At 48.7% G+C, this 21,272-nt stretch overlaps 1 protein-coding gene across 2 annotated transcripts in view; it reads left to right on the forward strand.

Annotated features, from left to right (window-relative positions):
* The window catches only part of tmem132e (transmembrane protein 132E), a 381,572-nt gene that overhangs the window by 334,434 nt on the left and 25,866 nt on the right, over positions 1-21,272 (forward strand). For both annotated transcript variants that reach the window (XM_030100150.1, XM_030100149.1), the window contains exons 5-6: positions 7,337-7,480; positions 14,589-14,794. In XM_030100150.1, the coding sequence (XP_029956010.1) occupies positions 7,337-7,480; positions 14,589-14,794 (350 nt within the window). The remainder of the gene's footprint in view (positions 1-7,336; positions 7,481-14,588; positions 14,795-21,272) is intronic.

The raw sequence follows: 21,272 nt of genomic DNA on the forward strand, positions 1-21,272 counted from the left end.
TGTTAGCATGATCAGGGAACCAAAAACCCACCACTTTGTTTTCCGCACAGCGAGAATACGAAAAGTTTGGTCAGGCTGAAGTTGTTCCCGCTGTACATTTACTTTTTACTTGTTTTAATAAAGACACCGAAGAGTTGAAACAAAAGCGAAATCTTGAAATGTTGAATCCGTGTTCTCCTCGAGCGTTCCCCATGCTGACTCTCATCTGTCTGTCGATGGGAATGTGTGTGATATCCTCAGGATCAGCAGAGGACGACTCCACATGGAAAAGACAGACAGTCTGCGAGGTGGCGCGGCGGTGTAGTGGTCTGCACCGTCTCCTCACTGCAGGGGAACCCAGGCTTCAATCCATGGCTGAGATCTTTCAGATAAGAAGTGAAAAGTCTTCAGGAGCTTGAAGGGAGTCAAGTCTTCTCTCTGATAAAAATCTGACGAACCCAGATTTGGATTGGCTTTAAAGAAACTGAATGTAGACTTTCTGGCCACCAGGTGGCAGAAGAGAGTTCCTGGAGTTTCAACTGTTTGCACAAGTCTTCGGTTTTGACTCATATGAAGCCACTTCCTGCTGCTTCTTGTGTGTTTGCTCCGGATGGTATTGCAGGAAGTTTTCGTTTTTGTTCCTAAAGTCAGAGGGATGAAGGCCTTCAGGCCCTCCTTGTGGTTCTCGGTTAAATTAGGTCTTGTCACGTTACGGTGGTGGTTTTGTTTCGTCTGAAGTCTGCGTCAGGTCGTCTGCTGAGGCAGGTGACAGAATCGGTAACAGCGCAGCAGTCATGTTGTATTCACTCCACGGCTTCATGCTGGTTTGAACCTCAGAGAAATGGAGTTTTCTGCGCTCGGCGGTGGAGCTGGCTTTCTGAGCACCTGCTGCAGGGCCGGTCCGGGCGGGGGCTCTCAGGGCCGCCGCTGCCTTTATTACTGCTCCGCCACGTAACAATCAGTCATAATCAGCGGATTATTCACGCCGAGCCCAAACAGCCTTGAGAGCTCCGGCGGCACAAAACAGTGGAAAGGTTAACTGGTGGACAACACGGCGGCCATAACTAAGGAGAGCACAAAGGCAGGACTGTCACTATTCATTCCGCCCAGCAGATGCTGATCGGGCTATAATTAGCTTCTCCTTGTTGGGAGCGCCGGAGCTCTCCAGACTGTCCGTCAGGCTGCAGCGGGGGGAGAAACAGGCCTCTGAAACATCCATAATCCTTCAGGGCGTTTTGGTATTATTTTCTAATAGTGGAACTAGAAAACAGGAGACGAGTTTCATGGACTTCCTGAGGAATGGCGAGCTCGCACCTGATTGGCCGGCTGGCAGCAGCCTTCAGTGAGCAGGTCTCTGTCTGCCGTCGTCGTGGAGTGAACCTGGAGCCGGGACGGATTCCCTCGCTGATGACCGCCCGCTCGTCGGATCGTCCGCTGTGTCCTTTCATTTCATTAAGAATCCAGTGACATGAAATGACGGGTTGAACTTCATCCATCTCTAGAAAATCTGCGGCGCTCAGGCTCGATGGGGCTGCTGTGCTCTGAGAGGCTGCCTGTGAGAGCGTGGAAGGAAAATGGAGAGGAAATGAGATGCACTCAGATCTGAAGTGAAGTGTGACCGAGGCCGTGTCGGCGATCGCTGGCAGATTAATTGAAGGCGCTCTGGTCAATGCAGAAGGTGTGAAACTTTCTAGATTGATGAAGCCTGACTGATGTGAGAGCGATGGGTTGAAGAACGGTTTTAAATCCACCATTTATACCTGCTTCTGAACGAGACGCAGTCCTAAAGTACCTCCACTTGTCTCTCTGTCCACCGATGTGTCTTTTTATGGCCCATTTTCCAGTCCTGCGTATCTGGGATCCAGCTGCATGCTCTGTAGTCTCAATGAAACGTCTTTGTACTCGCCGTCATACGATCCTGTTCATCTGCAAACTGTGCGACACGTCAGTCTCACATGTCAGGACACGATCTGAGCTCATTCTAACTAGTTAGACCACCGTCTGACGTCTCCTGGACTGAGGAGAGTTCGCGGTACGTTGACTGACGCTGCTTGGCCCATCGGACGCCTCGGTCAGAACACGAGCCGTTCTTTTGGTCTCCTGAGTCGCTGATTGGCTGTGGAGATGCAGTGATGTCTGCAGCAGTGGGATCGACCCCGAAGGGCCTGATCCCATCAGGACAGACACTCATACCAGACCACCAGTATGTTGTTTTCATCCAACATTGCTGTCTACCTTCAGTCCATCCAGGATAAGAATCTGTTTTCAGATGGTCCAACATCTCTGCGTGTCCCTCATACGTCCAGCGTGTCCCTCATACGTCCAGCGTGTCCCTCATACGTCCAGCGTGTCCCTCATACGTCCAGCGTACTGCACCACTGGATCCTAGAGGAGGATGGGTCAATGCAGGAAAAAGAATTCCACCATAAGGACTGATAAAGGATGACGAGTTTCGGCTGGTTTTCATTTATATCCTGCCAATTACCCAGCGACAGCACCTCAGCCTCCATCAGCTGGGAGGATAAACACTTTGAGAACCCAGAAACGAATCATTGAAGCCCGGAATGAGCTGAGGAGGGGTGTTGCGGTGGAGTTGCTCGTCTCCCAGCTCCTCTCACTGTATTTGTAGTTCAGCTGCAGATGCAAATCAGGCAGCGCTTTCCAGCGGGTGGCGTGCGGCCCGCTGACGGCTCGGAGAAGAGATCAGCACTTTGTGAAAGTGCAGATACAGAAAGAGGCGGGCGGCGGTTTCTGTCTCCGAAACACAAACACGATGCGTTTGGTGTTCCAGAGCGGCAGAGGGGGGTCTCTGCAGCGCACCCCCGCAGGAACCCCCCCACCGGTGAACCCAGCGGAGGAGAGGCGGCGGCCCGACCGCAGAGAGCTGCTTCAGAGCTGGAAGATCACAGTCTGCGGGCCGGCTGCAGCTGACTGGGTGCAGCCCAGAGGAGCAGAGACAAACAGAATTACTGGAGAATTTACAGTGTGGAAGAAATCAGGACGGTCAAATCAAGCCCCCGGCTCGTCACAGTTCTGGTCGGTCCTGAGCAAACAGCCCCGTTTCTCTGGACGGTCCCGAGCAGAGGCCACGCTCCCTCCCCCATTAGCCGCTCGGCGCCGCAGTCCTTCAATAAAATATGATGCTCTGTGGCCAAGACGCCGAGCGCCGAGTCACAGCGGCGAGCTTCGTCTGGGAAACTGTCCAGAAACAGGCGGACCTGAAGACGAGCCTTTCAGATCCAAACGGTTCGCAGATTTCTCCCTCTGAAGCCAAGGTAATGTTCACGTTTCCACGGCAACGCTGTGAAGACTGAACTCAGCACCCTGCAGTTCTCATGTTGCTCCACTAGTTAGTTTTAGTTTTCAGTGATTTAGAGAACCGCTGTCCTGCAACCGGACGCGTTTTCACGCAGGCTAGCTACATCGTTTTCACGCAGGCTAGCTGCATCGTTTTCACGCAGGCTAGCTGCATCGTTTTCATTCTTTCCATGGAAACAGACCTTGTTTTCAAACTTCACGTCATGCAGACTGAGCCGTACCTCACTCGTGGATCTGTGGACACAGCTGGGCACTGAGAAAGGTCTGCCTTCAAACCATAAGAAGTCACAGCTTTGCCTCTTTGACTCCATATTTAATGACATTTTGCTCAAAATGAATGAAAGTTCCAATACATTCAGTTTCAAACTCAAGGCCACTGCCATTTCAGTTACTCAGAATTCTCAATATGGTGAATTAAAGTGTATTTCTGATGAATTTTTGAAGTCACGACTCCAGGTCACATCGTGCACATTCCCCAATAAGCAGTTTTCTGCTGGTTTGGTTAGTGTTAAAATGCATTAGTCATCGCCAAAATAAATCCATTTTGTGCGGCGTGCGACCTGAAACACAACACTTCAGTGTTTTCCATTAAGCGGAGCGTCTAATAACTGTTTTGCAGGCTCCTACAGAACACAGTAATTAAGTGAAATGATAGCGGTGTGCAGCCACGGCTGCTTTTTGTTCCAAGCTGAATGCAGGTAAGCATAATGAGCGCTCCCAAAGCTGCACACATTTAATTGTAAAGTGTCTGGTGTAGAGCAACACTTACCAGATGCCAAAACAGCAAGGAGAGCTCGGGGATGATGTCTTTCAATTAGGATTTCGCCCCAGAGCCCCGTCAGTTTCCCGCCGAGGGAGGAGGCTTCGCTTCCCACAAATTGGCCGCACTTTATAAACAAAAGGAGAAAAAGCAGGTAAAGAGGACGCTGCTTTTCCCGTCCGACGCCTTCCCGCTAACGGTACAGAAATGAGCCTCAGTCGCTCGGCTGCGTCTTTCTGATCGTCGCTGGAAGCAGGGTGGTGGTCAAACACCGGCTGCACCCGTTCAGCTGCTGGTTGAAGGACGTTTCAAACGAACCGGTGGACGGATCGATCAGACAATCAGCCGGCTCGACGGCCCCGTTTACACCAAAACGCATCGTTTTAGCCTGTTTCCATGGAGACGGAGCCGGTGCCTTTGTCAAAATTTTCGTTTGCAGTGACTCCGAACGCCGTTGTCATGGAAACGCACGCCCAAAGCTCAGTAAAAGTTTTGTGTTGTCACTTGTTGCCGTGGCAACGGTCCTGGTTCTGTTGGCTGCCATACAGATCCTGGCCACCAGTCGGTGCTGCTGAGACACAAAACGTGAACTTTCAGGGAAAAACGAGGAATCGGGTTGTGATGGCCGTTGTCAGAAGAGGGACGCCGGGATCCGGCGCACCCGATTCCGTTTGTGCTCCTCTCTGTTCGCTTCTGTCATTAACCTCCCTCGCTACTCCTTCGCTCCGTCTCCATCTGTTAGAGAGACGCCACCTTCAGCCGCCTCTCGGTCCTATTTTTACCAAGCTGTCAGCGTCACATAAATAACTGGATAATTCAGAGAGAGTTTATGCATTCAGGATATTATTTATATCACTTTGGAATTTACATTCTGATCATTACAGTGACGGTTTTTAATATTAATGCCTCTCCAGGCAGGATTGTAGCGCTTTAGCGTTTTGATCAGTCTGAAGCTTAAACAAAGTTCTCTGCCAGAATATAATAAGAATAAAGGAAGCTATCACAGAGGGGTGTTGAAAAAGTTCCGAAGCCTTTCAGAAGATAACAGAATCAATACGACAGTTTAATGATGAGGCCAGAAAACCAGAGGAAAGTTCAAACTGAAACTAAGTTCAGCTGAGTTATGTTTCCAGGTGAAGCTGCAGATCAGATAAACTTCGTTAAAATGAGTTGAGCTGAGTTGAGGTTTCATAAAACCATTTTTATTATAACCTAAATGAAAACAAGTCCAGATGAGAAACAACCAGTTGAGTTAAATTCAGTGAAGTCGTGTTCATTTTAGCCAGTGGGAGTTCGTTGGTTCAGGATCAGATTAGGTTATGATGACTTTAATCAAACTGAGTTAAAGTTGTAGAGTTGTTCAGTTAAGCTGGAGAGATGAGATTAAATCACTTAAGTTAAATTGAGCTGAGTTGTTTTTAAGTCGGGTTAATCTGAGTTGAGTTGTGAAGTTGAGCTGAATAGAACTGAGTTTAAATAGCGTGAACTACCCTGATCTGACTGACGCTACGTGGAGTTGAGCCGGTTGATCACACTTCCTCTCAGAGCCCGGCAGACTGGAGGCTCTCTGGGAAGGTCTGCATGTTCTCCCTGAGCATGAGGCTGGTTCCCTCTGGTGTTCTCCTCATTCTGAAGACACGAGCGGCTGAGCAGGGTTTAGGGTGACTGCGTGTCCTTGCCTGTGGATCCGAGCTGAGTGAAGTCCAGAAGATGGATGGATGAATCAGTTATTCATGAGAGAACAGCGATGGAAGGACTTTGGCGGCCGCCTCTATTTATACCCGTAAATGTTGTCCGGTCGGAGAAGTGAAGAGGCAGACGGAGCTGAAGTGGATTTCATCAGGCGTCTCTGGGGATCGGAGCCACTGAAAACAGAACCTTCTGAAAACGCTGCGACGCGTTCCGTCCCCTCGTGTCACGTTGCTCGTTCCTCCTGTCAGACCAGAGTTCGGCATGTTCTGGTGGAGCAGGAGAACCTGTCAGGGTTTCACTTCCCTCGGCTGCCGACGGAGGAAGGAGGAACGGCAGAGAAGGAGTTTGAGCTGCGGTGTTTGTTAATTGGCTGTTTGCGTTCCTGCTGGACGGAGACGGAACGGATCGAAGCAGCGCTTTATTTTCAGACCGTCCTCGGCTGCTTAATCCCTTTTTTGAAATTCAGATGTTTTAATGTCGTAGAAAGATCAGAGCAACACAATGCAATCAACACACTCTCCACCTCAAACATAATTAGTGAACATATGTAGCGTGGGTGTTCCAGCCGGGAAAAGGCAGAGCCGGGCGTTCCTCCGGTTGCTCGACAGCCTCCCCTCCCGACGCATTACGCATTCATGCGACGAGGCGCTCCGCCGCCTGTTTGGCCCAATTAAAACCTCCGGCCTCGCGGCTGTTGACTCGAGCTGAAATAATAATGGAGCGTAGCGGAAAATAGGCCGCTTCGAGCACGGATGGGCCAATGGGATTGGGTTTCACTGAAGGGGGCGGAGCCTCCTCGAAGGTCGCCAGACAGACGGATGGATCAAACCTGAAATGCATCAGACGTCTTTAGCATTGCAGGCCTCGTTTCCATGACGGCGTTTCCAGTGAAAACATGAAAAAGTTGCACATTTACACAACAATGGTTTGAAAACGGTGTCTGTTTCCATGGAAACGACAAAAACACTGGCGTAAACAGAAGCGTGGCGTAAACAGAGTCTCAGACACACAAACCGTCGTCCGTCCGGCCCAATCAGCAGCGGCGTTCCGCCCGGACCGTCCTCTCGGCGGCGGACTCCGGCTGGAATCACAGCGTGAGACGCCTCCCAGCACGTTCGGTGGCGTTAGCATCTATTTTTACAGCGGCTAAATGTGTCTCTCCTGCAGCGTAATCGTGGTCTTAAGTTACTCACCCGGCTCTGTTTTCCACTCAAGTGCCAAAAGTGAAATTGCATAAAGGTTAGACGCAGGTAAATGTCTTTATTTAGCTTCCAATTCCAGCCTAATGGACGGCGGGATTTTCTCTCTCCCGTGTGATTACAGTTATGGTTATTACTCCGCCGTCCTTTTCATCCTTCCAGTTGGAGAAAAGGCAGAATGGAAATGTCAGTTGATGAAATCCATTGAAAGCCGTCCGGCTGTACGGTAATGAGTTCTGTCGGGCCGCCGAGAGCGGGAGCGTCACCTGGCAGGCGGCGGCGGCGGCGGCGTCCTGATGGGAATGGATCTGAATCCGGACAGGAGCGGAGCTGATGAAATACCCCTGACTGCTTCATGAACCGTGTGCGTCTCTTCCCCCCCCCGCAGGACACGGAGATCATCAACACCGCCATCCTGACCGGGCGCACCGTGGCCATCCCCGTCAAGATGGTGTCCATCGAGATGAGCGGCGCCGTCACCGACGTGTCGGCCTTCGTTCAGTGCAAGTCGTCCAACGAGGACATCGTCAAGGTAGGTCAGGCTGCCCTCTTCCTGCCGCAGTGACTCCCTCTATGTTGGCTTCAAACAGTGGTCTGAAGGTTGCAGGTTCAATCCCCAAACTGCTCCTGTCGGATGTTGTGTGAGTTTTTGTTAAAACGCTTCATGAAATGAGCAAATGACACGACTGACAGCCCCGATCGACCGATCGCATGAATCTGAATTCGACTAAAAGCTGCAGAGATGATCTGAAGGACAGAGGAGACGAAACCGAACACGTCTGCGTCCAACATCCAGAAAATATCTCCAGAAACGAGAGTCAGGAGAGGAAAGCAAGCAGCAGATGAAGCAGACGCTGTGGACACACTGAAAACCACCCAGAGGCTCCACTGATCGTACAGACGGGAGATTTCTACTGTTTTATTTGTTGCAAAACAAAAGACAGTAACGTATTGTGGCTTCACATCATATTTTCTCCCAGGATTCCACATTAAAAATTGAGTCACCTTAAAATTCTACTTTTATTTCAACCTTTTCAGGTTCATTATTCAGTTAAAAGTTGGTGATTTTGCTCGTCTTCATCATAACCCGGCGGAGGCATTCCGAGTCAGGCTATTATATCCCAGGATCGTTTAATCAGCGTCGTGCTGAATCCTCACTGGTCCGACTCTCCTCAGGTTTTCATGAAACCTCCGAACGGCGCCGCACAGAGCGCCTTCCTGCTCACGTTAACTGGAGGACGAGGCTGCTCCCAGGATGCAAAGCGACGGAGGAATCCAAGCTGAGAGTGCAATATCCAGTCTGGTTTGTTGATTAAATAAATTAAAATGGGATCACAGCAACTTGCAGAGCGCATTAGAGGCTGTGATTACGCTGTTATGATTTTCTCCAGTCAATTACAATCATAACAGATCGCGCTATAGGCGGACGGCGGAGAGTCGCTCCGCCGCGCATAATGGAAGTGACGGCGGGAGGAGACGTCGCCTCCGAAGGAGTAAACTGCGCGTAATGTATGCTAAGCTCTTCAAATATACACGAGAACAAAGAGCGCTGGCTGCTCCGCCGCCGCCGCCTCGCTCAGCGGCGAGGAGGACACGGCCGAGCGGCCTCTCCTGCACACCAGGTCGCCGACTGAGAACGGAGTCACTGAACACAGAACTTTTTACAACGCCTTGGCTGTCTCCACGGAAACGGTTCGGCCCGACATGAAGACCACGCGGCCTTCAGAGTTTCTGCCGCTGGCGGGTAAACAGACGTCGTTTCCTAAACCCCTGTGGAAGCAGAAGCACAGAGACGGTGTGTTTTCACCTGAAACGTCGTGTGATGGAAGCTTCTCCTTCACCCAGCATCACTCCGCCGAGGAAACCCCCCGTTTCCTGATTCCACCCGGGACAGGAAGTCCTGGCCCGAGCTGCAGGAGCAGATCTTACAGCAGTCGATAACTACTGATTAGAATAAAACAGTACAGCCATGAATAACACAAATAGTTCAAGATGAATTGAGATTCTTCTGTTAAAACATCAACATCTGTATTGATTTGAGTGAAATAAGCATTTTTTTCTTCATAAAAGTCATTTATTAGCATGCATGTAGATCTTGCACACTGAAAAGAATTACTGTTACTGCTAATACAATTACTACTACTTCTACATTTAAATTAGAGAAGAAGAACTGTTAAAATCATCTCTGAAAATCACATTTCTATCAAACATTTATTTAGACTTTGATATTCAGAAACTAAATGCATTTTGGAGGAAACAGTGTTTCCTGACTGATCCGAAGCCGTTCGGTTCATCCCAGCAGTTCTCGTGGTCAACCAACTGTCCACACAGAAACAATTGTTGGGTTTGTCAGATCTGTAGCAGCTCACACCTTTCTCTGAGAAAACTCAACGTTTCACATAAAAACACTGTAAAAAACTCTGAATTTACTGGAAGTGATTTTATTCCCACAAAGAAACTCGGAGCAACCGTCTCTTTAGAAAACTTTTCCTGGTTGTTTTCTCTGAGCGGCGAAGAGGCTGGGCGGGTCGGAGGTCGCGTGGCGGCCGGCTGATGGACGCGGCTGATTGGCTGTTGTTTCCGCCGCCCTGCACCCGCTCTGAGGAGAGATGAACCCGTTATTTACACCCTCGTATCTGAGCGTCTGCACGTTTCTCCGGCTGAAGGCTTTTTGTTTTCCCCCCCGAGCCGTCGCTCACGGTTTCTCACTGTCCATTGAAGCCGAGGCGGCGTGTGGACCCGGTCCGCTCCTGCAGCGGCGCTCCAGTTCAGCCAAACCACCAGAAACCCAGAATCACGCCTCGTCTCCGACGCTGCTGCCAGTCTCACCGTCACACCTACCTCCGCCTCGTTCACCCACAGTTTCAGCAAAGCTTCTTTTATTCCAGTCCATTAGTGTAGCGGTTAGCACTGCTGGCTCACGGTGGAGGGTCCCCGGTTCGATTTCCTCTGAAATGTTCCTTTAAAGCCAATAAATCCTCAGTTCCGGTGTTGATCTGATGGAGGATGAATCGAGTTCATTCAGCAGTGATGGAGGACGGACCAAAAAGTAATCTGATTACTCCTGTTGGGGTGTTGTAAACCGTCACAAACTGCTTTTCCTGCTGAAACTCTCTGATCCTTGATTTTCACCTGATAGAAAATCCACCTTTACACAGCGTTTTTGCCTTTTCGTTCTCGTTTCCACGACAGCAGAAACCGCTGCAGCGACCATGTCGGGCCAGTAGTTGGCGAATGGACGCCTGAAACACAACCACAGTCGGTTGTTTCCACCTGAAACGGTCTTCAGTCCAACAAACCAGGAGGATTCTGGACGTTTGTCTCTTTCTGACTGAATCTCACAATACTGCCGACAAGTTAACCGGAATTCAAGTTTCTTTCAGTTCTTCTCTTCCTCTCTGAATTGTTGTGATTATTCTTCGTATTTGGACGTTTGCCAGCCCGCCGGCTGCTCTGTGTTTTATTTTTTTTATTCTACTTTGAGGGTAAAAATAGGTGAGAGGCTGTCATTTTCTGTTACTTCTTTCTGCTTTGGAAAATAACTGAGCTGCAGCGTGTATCCAGAGCCCGTAGCAGATAAGAGCGCGCACGTGTGTGTGTGTGTGTGTGTGAGTGTGTGTGTGTGTGTGTGTGTGTGTGTGCAGGGTTAATTATGAAGGTGCCCTCGTTGTGCATGGAGGTAGTGAATGGTGAAAAATAAATGTAGTTATAGAAAGCGTGTTGGATTGCAGCGGGGGGTGGGGGTGTAGCGGGGGTGGGGTGGGGGTGGGGGGGTCGGGGTGACTCGCCTGCTGACAGAGTGACCCCCCCCCCCCTCCCGATCCTCCTCTCCTGTGGCGCAGTGACTCATGAAGCCCACGTGAAGCCGGACCGGCCGCCCGGCTGCAGGCTGCAGGACAGCCACACACTCCGTCTGCAGAGCTGCAAGTAGTCTGATTACATCTGGAATGGACCTCTCCTGAGGCTCGGGGGGAATCTGTTTAGGTCGCTGCTGTGGATTTGTAAATGTGGCACCTTGGGATGGCTCCTCCTCCCATTTGGAAGATTTCACAGAAGAAAGAGACGAATCATCGGGTGAAGGGCTGAAGCTGCGTTTTCACACCGAGGAGTGAAAACTGAAAACTTCCATCTGTTCATGCTACAGCCATGCTCAGAGTCCCTGAACACGCCAGTTTGATAGAAATAACCTTTAACTGTTGTTAACGACAGTTTTTTTTCTGCTCCAAACATGAGCTTTCCCACTGCCCCTGAACACACCACAGGCCTCTCCTCATTAAGAGCTCAAATTAAGGTTTTGGTAACACTTTACTTGACGCCCCCCTGTGTAACACATTATAAGTACATTTATAAAGCATAATGCCATTATAGCACGTGTAGCTACAGTTATAAACATTCATAGATGATCACAATGCCAGGACCGAACCCTAACCCTAACATAACCCTAACATAACCCTAACCCTAACCCTAACCCTAGCATAACTCTAACCCTAACCCTATGCTGTATAGTGGTTTAAAAAGCATTGTGATCATTTCTGAGTGTTTATAACTACTTATAATGTGTTACACCGGGTGCTTCAAGTAAAGTGTTACTGAAAAGTAATACTTCTCCTTGTTTCCACAGAAACAGAAGTTCAGGAGTTTAAAGGTGTTTGTCTTTAACTGAGGCTGATTGCTCGGTCAGCATCAGGATACTTGAGCGTATCATTAGAATAAAAATAAAGGAGAATAGTTTTGGTTATTTTTTGAACCGATGTAAGAACAAATGGGCATAAAGGAGAAGCCATGCATTATGCATCTGTGTGAGTTCAGCTTTTACTCGCCATGAAAGATGAATGTGATATTTAGGGCTGAATTCCCCTCACGTCTTCTCAATCAGGTTTCATGCTAATTTAAAGACGCCTCGTACGTCTCCTGAAACATCGTGTCTGCGTTGCAAAATGAATGATTTTTAAAAGATAGAAAATCCAAACAAAATGCTCTAAATGCCTCCTTCCCCCCTGGAACAGATCATTTTCAGTCTGGGCTTCATTAATCCCGCCAACAACAGGCTAATGGAGGCTGGCTCATTTAGCTAACGCGGCTAAATGAAGCCGTCGCTGGAAAACAGAGATTCATCACGTAAAGAAAGTCTCATGAACGGCAGCGAGACACAGTCCTGCTAATGCTAGCCACATGTGGCCTGCATTTGACTGATCGGGACAGTTCCCAGGACGGCGGCTGGAATCAGAACCACTGCTGGTCGTCCACCGCTTCTCTTCCTGCTGGAGACCTAGTGGTCACAGATGGTATTTACTGCTATATTGTCATAAAGAGGCGGCATGTCGACCTAACATCTAAAAAATCTGATAGAAATCAGACTTGGGAATGGAATGAGAACATCTGGAAGTGTTTGTGATTAAATGAATGTTTGTAGTTTTACAGTCATAATACTTGCACACTTCTATGTTTCCCTTTCATTGTTTGCTTGTTGTCGTGCTACTTTGTGTTTTCATGGTTGTGTATCTTGAGGCCGTCTGGAGGGATGTGTTCTTCTCCACTGGAAACCATGTGTAGCTTTACTTTGTGGTTAATTCTCGGGAGCACTGTGCGAGCAAGACAACCTGTTGGCATCAAAGCGTTCAACACTTCTGGAGCTTTGGGTGTGAGCCTGAGAGGAATGTTATTCAGAAAAGTGTGAGAAATGGTGTGTATTTTCCCCCTAATTGGACTAATATCCGGGAGCGTCCTCTACCTCGCCCGGTCGGCTTCAGCTTCCCTCCAGCTTTGTCAGAGCGCTGCGGCGGACCGCAGGAGGGTGAATAATGAGAGGCCGACGCCAGCGCCGTAAATCTGAGTTGGCAATCCGACTCCTCGAGAGCGGATGAAACTCCAGACGGGATTGTGTGAGCAAAGGCAGGAACGTTTCTGCAGCAGCAGAACCTGCTAACCCCGCCGCGGCGCCACCGACACGTCCACACCGAGAGTCTCCGCCCAGGCGATCCGCTGGCGCCGCGGAGGACGCCACAGCGCATTAGCGGTGGCGTGACGGCGTGCGGCGCCTCGGCGTGCGAGAGCCACCCCCCCCAGGTGGGCCCCCGCGGAGCCGCTGGTACTCACAGCCACTAACAGCTTCTGACTCGCAATTAGCCGCCAAGTTCATCAGCTGGAAGCTGCAGGATGCTGTGGAGAACGCTCCCACTCTGATTCATCACTGTGTGTGTGTGTGTGTGTGTGTGTGTGTGTGTGTTTGGGGGGAGTCATCTCCGTACACACATCAAAGCTGAACACACACAGGCTGGACTCTCTGAGGTCCGACCTCACAGAACTGCAGGCCCCGCCCCCTCCACCTCCTCACTACTTCCTGTCCCCATGCAGGCCCCGCCTCCTCCACCTCCTCACTACTTCCTGTCGCTATGCAGGCCCCGCCCCCTCCATCTCCTTGCCCCAGCCCGTCGACATGTGGGACACTATATCACCCCCCCCCCCCCCCCCCCCCCCGTTATGATGAATCTCCAGCCCTGAGCCGACTGCCCAGCCCGACCTCCATTTGCGGGAGATTAGATCCTGTGATTACGATGCAGCTCGCTTCCCAGCGCTGGATAAATCTTCCACAAGCTAAGCCCCGCCTCCAGACCCACGTCTAATAACTCAGCGCTCGGAGATCCCCGGCGAGATGGAAGCACCCAAGGAGCGTCTCCAAGCTGGAGAATGGCGTCTGATTTTGGAGAATCCATTTTAATCTGGAGCTGGTGTGAAACGTCTGCTGTCAGCGCTCACATTACCTCAACTATATGTTTGGCTAACAGCTGTGCTCTGTTCGGTGTGTGTGATGTTCGGTGTGTGTTCTGTTTGGTGTGTGTTCTGTTCGGTGTGTGTGATGTTTGGTGTGTGTTCTGTTCGGTGTGTGTGATGGCTGTGGGATGGTCAGGAAGGGAGCGGGCATGAGGGGCGTCGGGGTCGCGGCGAGCGCTGAACGCCTCATTTACACTCTAGAAACAGACAGAAACACACAACACACACCAGCGCCTTCACAACCTTCTCCCTTCAATATTCAGTATTACAGTATTTCCATACCTGTGAGTCCGTGCAGTGGTTTGCACTCACCCCTCACTAGGAGAAGGTCCTGGGTTCAAGTCTTGGCTGTTTGTCTTCTCAAACACAGAATTGAAGGCAATTCTTCATATTTATTAACTCAGAATAAATACTCTGTCAGTACTTTGTTACTTGTAAAACTTCCAAAATTAATAGATTGTTAAATGATCAGTCTGATTTGTCTTCATGTGGACAGAAATGAGAGCCGCCTCAGGTCATCCCAGTGATTACATGATGTGTGACGGCGGTGATTTGCCGCAGAGCCAGCAGTGTTTCTGTCTCTGGAGGATCATCCTCTACCGACCGGACCATGAATTTCTTTTAGTTTCCACTGTGAGTTTGCAGGAGGCGGCCGGACTCAGATGTTGTAAAATGTGGCACCTTAAACTTTCCCAGGGCTCAGAGACGGACTCGACGGCATCAACCTTGAAACGCTCCGATATGAATTGTAGCGCCGACAGCCGAATCTGCCCGCCGCCGTATATCAGCACAGATCAGCGAGGGCCCCGGCGCCGCGGCGACCATTACCATATAGATGGTCTCTGACTCCTGACCCTGATCTGTCCTAGGTGTCCATGAATTGCGACTACGTGTTCGTCAACGGGAAGGAGACGCGCGGCTCCATGAACGCCAGGGTCATCTTCAGCTTCGAGCACCTGAGCGCGCCGCTGGAGCTCACCGTCTGGGTCCCCAAGCTGCCGCTGCAGGTGGAGCTGTCCGACTACAACCTCAGCTTCATCAAAGGGTGGAGGGTTCCCATCCTGCCCGACCGAAGGTGAGAGAGACGCCATGTCTGGTCCCGTGTCCTTCTGAGAAACCACTTCGAACATCCAGATGTTTCTTTCAGTTTTGCATGAAAATATCTGCTGTTTCTGATTTTGACCACTGGAGGTCGCTCTGTTTGGAGGAACTGCTGTCGTAGAGGCTTGAAAAGTAGAAGTTAGTGGGTTTGATTCCCTGGGAATGGCACTTGACCCAATGCAGAAAAAGATCATTAATAAAGTAGGATGACTTTAGTTCAATAAGAGGAGAAAACAAAGTGTTGTTCAAGAGACGATCGCTTCAGTAACATCAGCATCAGGAAGGCCACACGATGAGTCCAAGACCTTGAAACTGGATCAAGATTTCAGGAGCACAACATTAGACGAGGTCTCTATCCGGTCCAGGTCAGCGGCCCTGGAGGGATGTAAAGCGGCAGACAGTCGGCTCCAGGCTCCAGTCTGCTCAGCGTTACAATATAAACTCCTCAACGTCGACGCCTGCAGATTGTGACAGGAGAAAAGCTTTTGCATGAGGCAGTTTTTTAGTACAAAGATGTCTTACTGAGCTGTCTGTCTCTGTTTCATCTGTAAATAGAGTGATATAAAGAATCTGGCTCACTGTTGGGTTTGTTGAAAGCGTCTGATGGGCTCATTTCAAGCATATTTACCTTGTTGGATCTCTTACAGAAATCTGCTCCAAACAGGTTTCATCCAATCAGTGTAGCAAATGTGAGCATGACTGAGAAAATAAAGACAAAAGTTGCTGATAATCAAAGTTTTTCCTTGAATTTAGAGGGTTTTCTCTTGCTGGAAGCAGGATTATTTCTCACATGAGAGAAGAAGAATCAGCCTTTTCTGTGATTTCTCTTGTTAACAAAGCCCATGTCAAAAAACAGCAGAGCTGAAGAGAATCACAAGCAGTGGAATATATTTGGGATGTCTTATTTTTGCACATGATTACCAGAGGACTCATTATCCGAAGTGTATGGAACCCCGCGGTCTTCCACATTAGAAGCTAAGAAGCCAGCCTGCCTCCTCTTTGTTAGCCTGGGTTTTATGGTTACTTGCTTGTTTTGCTCCAATTAGACGCTGCGGCTCAGGTAGCACAGCAGAGAGGAAGCTCTGGGCTACAAATTGATCTGCAAGCCTGTCATGTATGTGTCAGACCCATTTGTACGCGTTTTGTACGACAAGACCAAAACACAGACTTGATTTGCCTGAGTTCAGCACACACTCCTGCTTTTAGCCGAATGCGAGACGCTTGTTTCGGTGTTAGCTCGATGCTTCTGTGGAGGACTCTGAAGGGTTTCTGGGGTACCAAAGCTTTTCCACAAGTTTGATCTGGATAGAGTTTTCATCCTGCACAGTTTGCAGTTAAGTGCCTTGCTCAAGGAGCGGATGGCAGCGGGATTCGGACCAGCAAACTTTTAGTCATAAGCTTGCTTCAGTAATGCCGATGCCACCACTTATGTGAAAGATTTGGATTTCAAACTTCGAGAAGAAGAATCAACAACATTGATGTTTTTGATGAGCTCAAATCAGATTGTAAATGTCTCATGTAAACACCTCAGTGGATCCGGTTCACTCGGATCAGATTACGTCTCAGATCAGATACCCAGAGGTAGTCTATCCTGATCGAGGATCCTCTTGTTGCCTCGTATAAACAGCTGAAGACAGCAGCTCATGTTGTACCAGCAGGTTATTCCTTCTGCTCGGGAGCTCCTCGTACAGAGTCACGTAACGACGAGAACAGGAAACAGGAAGCAGGGGTTGAAAAAAACTTTTGGTGTTGAGAGGCGAGAAGGACACAAATCACTCAACATCAAGTTGTTGGAACACGTTCATGATAGACGACCAGTTACTGCTGCTGCCAGCTCATGTAAGAACGGCTGTTTGAGCAGAGACCCAGCAGATAGAAACACCTGCTGGAGCTGCAGACTGAAACTGAGCTAAAGAGCAGAACCTGAAAAGTGCCAGAGAGACAGTGGGTCCATGTAGACCAGGACTGAATGTGGTGTGATTATTTAGCATTTAGGTATACAAATCTTTTAATACGGTTGTTTTCAATAGGAAAAAGAAAAAGCCACCATGTAAACAAGGTCTAGGTGTTATGCTAAAGGTACTGACGTGATTAAACTAACAATCGAACGCTGAGCTATCTGGTCTTCAGGTTGATTATCATTTTCGGTGTTTCTGCTGTTGCCATGCAAAGAGACGTTTTCAGAACGTTGTCATGGAAACGGGAAACTTTCTGAAACGAAAACACAAAAACAATGTTTTTCACTTGAAATGTCCTAAAACACCTATTACTTAAATGGTCAGGTCTAATCTGATCAGGTCTGTTTTGCTGTAGTCTGGTCTGATCTGGTCTGGTGTGGTCTGGTCTGGTCTGGTGTGGTCTGGTCTGGTCTGATCTGGTCTGGTCTGGTCTGGTCTGGTCTGGTCTGGTCTGGTCTGATCTGATCTGATCTGATCTGGTCTGGTCTGGTCTGGTCTGGTCTGGTCTGGTCTGGTCTGGTCAGGTCTGGTCTGGTCTGGTCTGATCTGATCAGGTCTGTTTTGCTGTAGTCTGGTCTGGTCTGGTCTGGTCTGGTCTGGTCTGGTCTGGTTTGGTCTACCCCGGTCCTCAGAAGGAGACGGTCAGGGGCTAAAAGATGACAAAGTTTGGCAGGTCAGGAAGCAGTCCCATGACTTGCTCCAAATCTCCCCGATTAGAAGTGGATTCTAGAAGCCTGAACTGTGCCGTCTCGATGAAAACCTCCAGCTTCATGTTTTCTCGTCTGTTTTTCCAGCTTGTTTTCACAGCGGATCGGAGCAACAATGCACCTGTTCTAGTGTGTTTTCTTGGATTTGCAGTCGTAGGCAGGAGGTGTCATTCATGACAAGCCACGCAGGGTGGAGGTGGATTCTGTCTTTCAGTGGTGGTTCTTCTGAAAAACACATTCATGGCGAGACAAAGCGCAGAGAGCATGTGTACACAGTGCCTCCATAAGAAAACCCACCCTTTGATTAGACTTTACATAAAAGCTCACTGAATAGCAGATTAATAAAAGGATGGACTGCCTCCTGCTTTGTGTCTTGTTTATATTGTCGGAGAGAAAGGCGTGACCTTGATTTCTATATTATACAGACTTGTGTCAGTAGACAGAATCCAACCAGCAATAAAAAGACAAGGAAGGATCTTCTGCCAGTCTGAGGTGCAGGGAAGGGGCTCTGGTGGGAGATAAAGGCTTGATGGACACCGGACACCCGTGAAAAATATGGCTCATTAAAAGACTCCTGCATCCTTGTCATGCATGAAGCGGCAGCAGAATGAGCCGCCAACCCCACAACAAACGCTTAATGGGAGCATTAACACTCACATGGGTGGCTGCCGCCGGCGCCGCTGGAGTACATCACCGTCCAGCCATCCGATTTCCACCCAAGCTGAATACAAATGGCGTGTTTACGGACTGGTGTGAAGAATGAAGGTATTTTCAAATGATCTGGAGTGCTTGGGAAACATCTTGGGAGGCCTCGTTTTTCATACATCTCCAATGAGCGCTAACGGCCTGTAGATGGTAGATTATCCTGACGTGGAAAATGTCTCCTAAATGTCCACTTTAGCACCAGTCATTCATTTCTTTTGCAAATTACTGAGCCTATTAAAGCGCTCTCCTGCAGATGAAGCCCGTATGAGCTTTACCTGTTTGTGAGATATGCCCATCAGCCATAAGATTAGGACCGCGTAAACCCATGGAGGCAGCAGATCTCTGAAGCTGTGAGGTGAAGGGATCCAGACCGACGTCTGTTTGTCCAGCACATCCCACAATGCTCAGGTAGATGTGAGGGAATCTGAGGCCACCTGTCTGACAATGTGTACTAACAAGCTCCATGATGCGTAGCTCATCAGTGATCCGGTCCTGTCCATGGTCATAATATACTGGCTGATTGAAGCAGCTTGGTGGGCCGCTGGTCCGGCCTTCAGCAGGCCCCAGAACCGCCGTCACACTTCATCCTGCTAATCACATTACGCTTGTTATTCCGCCGTCGGACTTGTGGTTCGGAACAAATTGCAGCAGTTTGAAAGTTTGTTTCTTTAAATGTTCCCACAATTCTTAGGGCCCATTTTCTATGCACACGACTTCCCGTCTGGCTTCATGAAAACAGTAATCAAAGACCCTTGTGAGCAGTCGTGGGCTGCTGTGATTGCCACACAGCGAGAACGGGGGAATTCATTTCAGAGGAGGTGAAGCATTCCTCTGGTGCGTGCTGTCATTCGGATTTACTGAGCGGATGTGAAGCTCTTTACTTTTCCCTGAAGCTCTCGGCCGCATCAGGAAGCCGGAGACAAAGGCGACTCCCGTCATGTCTTCACGATGCCTCATACAGACTAGCGAAGCGGCCGGTACCAGCTCAAACGGCCCTCCCACAGGAGCCCGTCTGATATCTCTTCAGTGATATATCCGTGGGAGATGTTGGACACGTCCTTTGATATGTTTTGTTTTCCTGTTGCGCGACGCATCGCCGTGGCACCATCACGGCAGGCATTCTAATTCAGAGCTGGATTTACCCATCAAATATGAAGCGTTCTTCCAATAAAATAAACCTTCTAGTCAACCATGATGAGAAAGAAAGTCTCTCAGCAAGAGAGCCATGGTTCAATTCCAGCTCAAGGCCTCCTGAGCCTCTTCTGAAGAAACCAAACAGGATGAATGTCTTTGTGGTCAATAACACTACGTACTCTATAATATCATGTTCCAGATGTGTAACATGCTGCTGAATCTTAACGGACACAAAGTTCAGGCTCCTGGTTTATGTTTAAAGATCCCGTGTGAAGTGTTCTGTCCAGTCGACTTCACTGTTTCCTTGCGTGTTTAGTGGGAGACTAGTTTACACAAGAACGATGTGCTAGAAGCAGCATCATCAATCAGACTCAGGTCGGAACGAAGATCGAAGACCGTCGTGAGGCTGGTTAATTTTACCCAACCTATGATGTGTTGCTGAAAAAGTAATTCTGTTCAGAATGAAGATCGAAGATAGGGCTGCACGATTAACCGACACTTCATCCAAATTGAGGTTTTAACTGCTGCGGTAACCGAACCGCACAGGGCTGAGGTTTTTTTGAGGCATGTGAGTGACACACCTATCCACCAATCAAAACATTCGAGTCTCGTGTTCCGGGCCACCGGCCAATCAGAAATGACAACAGGAAGCAAGTCTGTATGCACTGCACTGCTGCAGCTAACTAGCGTCAGGTTGCTAACAACAAACCCTGCGTGTGTGGTCTGCGGTGTCGTGAGGAGCAGAAAGTTTTCAGCGCGACTTGATCACAGTGTGAAAATGGCTGAAATGACAACAGAAGGGGGTGTGGAGCAGTCGGTATTAAAAAAGTGGTTTGGACTTTGAGTTTGAAAAAAGCGACGTGGAGCCAAATGTAGATTGTGTTGCCGTGCAGAAACCAGATCCAGAGGAAACGCATCTAATTTGTACCAACACCTGAAGACTCACCGCTACACATTACAGAAACGTCGACACATCGTAGGTTATTCTCTCTCTCACCCGATCGCCCCACAGCTCAGCCTTCATCCAGCATGTGATTCGCTCATCTTTCTCCATGAAAACATTGAAAACATGAAGCGCAAGCTCAAGAATGTGAGGGAATATAACCCAGAGTAGGATTAATAAACTGATTGTGATCTAAGAATATTACAGCAATTAGGATTAAAAATTTTTTTACCCTTTATCTTCAGAGGCTGGCGAGTTCTTTTTTTTTTTTTTTTTTTTTTAACGAGTTGAAGTTGGTTTCACAGTGGTGCCTATTTGCGGTTCTGGTTTTTAATTTCCATTTATTTCACGTTGAAAACTGTTGTCTAAGTAATGTTCTGTGAAACATGCAAGCAAGACCAGTATTGAATTACAATTTGGACAGCATTGGGTTTTGATTATTTTGTTATTTCATTAAAACAACGCACCTTTTTTTTTTATTTCAAACGTGTTGCAGACACGTGGTGGCGTCTTGGCTGCCGCTGCCTGCAGCTTTGTCAATTGTCAGTTTACATTAGGTTATTTTATGTGTCAACTTGAGCAAGACCATGTAAAAGTAACAAGAATTTTTTTCGACCATAATTTTAGCTGTTTTTTGCATTTGAAAGAAAACGTGAAAATTGCAAATCGAATCGCAATCGCATTATTGGTCAGAAAAATCGCAATTAGGTTTTTTGTCACAATTGTGCAGCCCTAATCGAAGAACAGAGATCGAACATCAGGCTGAGACCAGACTCGACCGGAGCAAAAGCACTGCAGATGCACAGCTATTATGAAACAGAGCTGGTACATAGACCCCACCCAGAGCAGGAGCCAGAGCAAATCTAAATAATCAGAGGTTCACTGTTTATTTCACACCTGTTGGTGCAGACAAATATGTAAATGTGATAGTTTCCATTTCTAATTTCTAGTCTTGTGCCAACTTCACATCCGCTGGAGGAGAGCGCCCAGTTTCCCTGACATGTG

This window comes from Salarias fasciatus, chromosome 10 (assembly GCF_902148845.1).
Source record: "Salarias fasciatus chromosome 10, fSalaFa1.1, whole genome shotgun sequence".
Lineage (NCBI taxonomy): Eukaryota > Metazoa > Chordata > Actinopteri > Blenniiformes > Blenniidae > Salarias > Salarias fasciatus.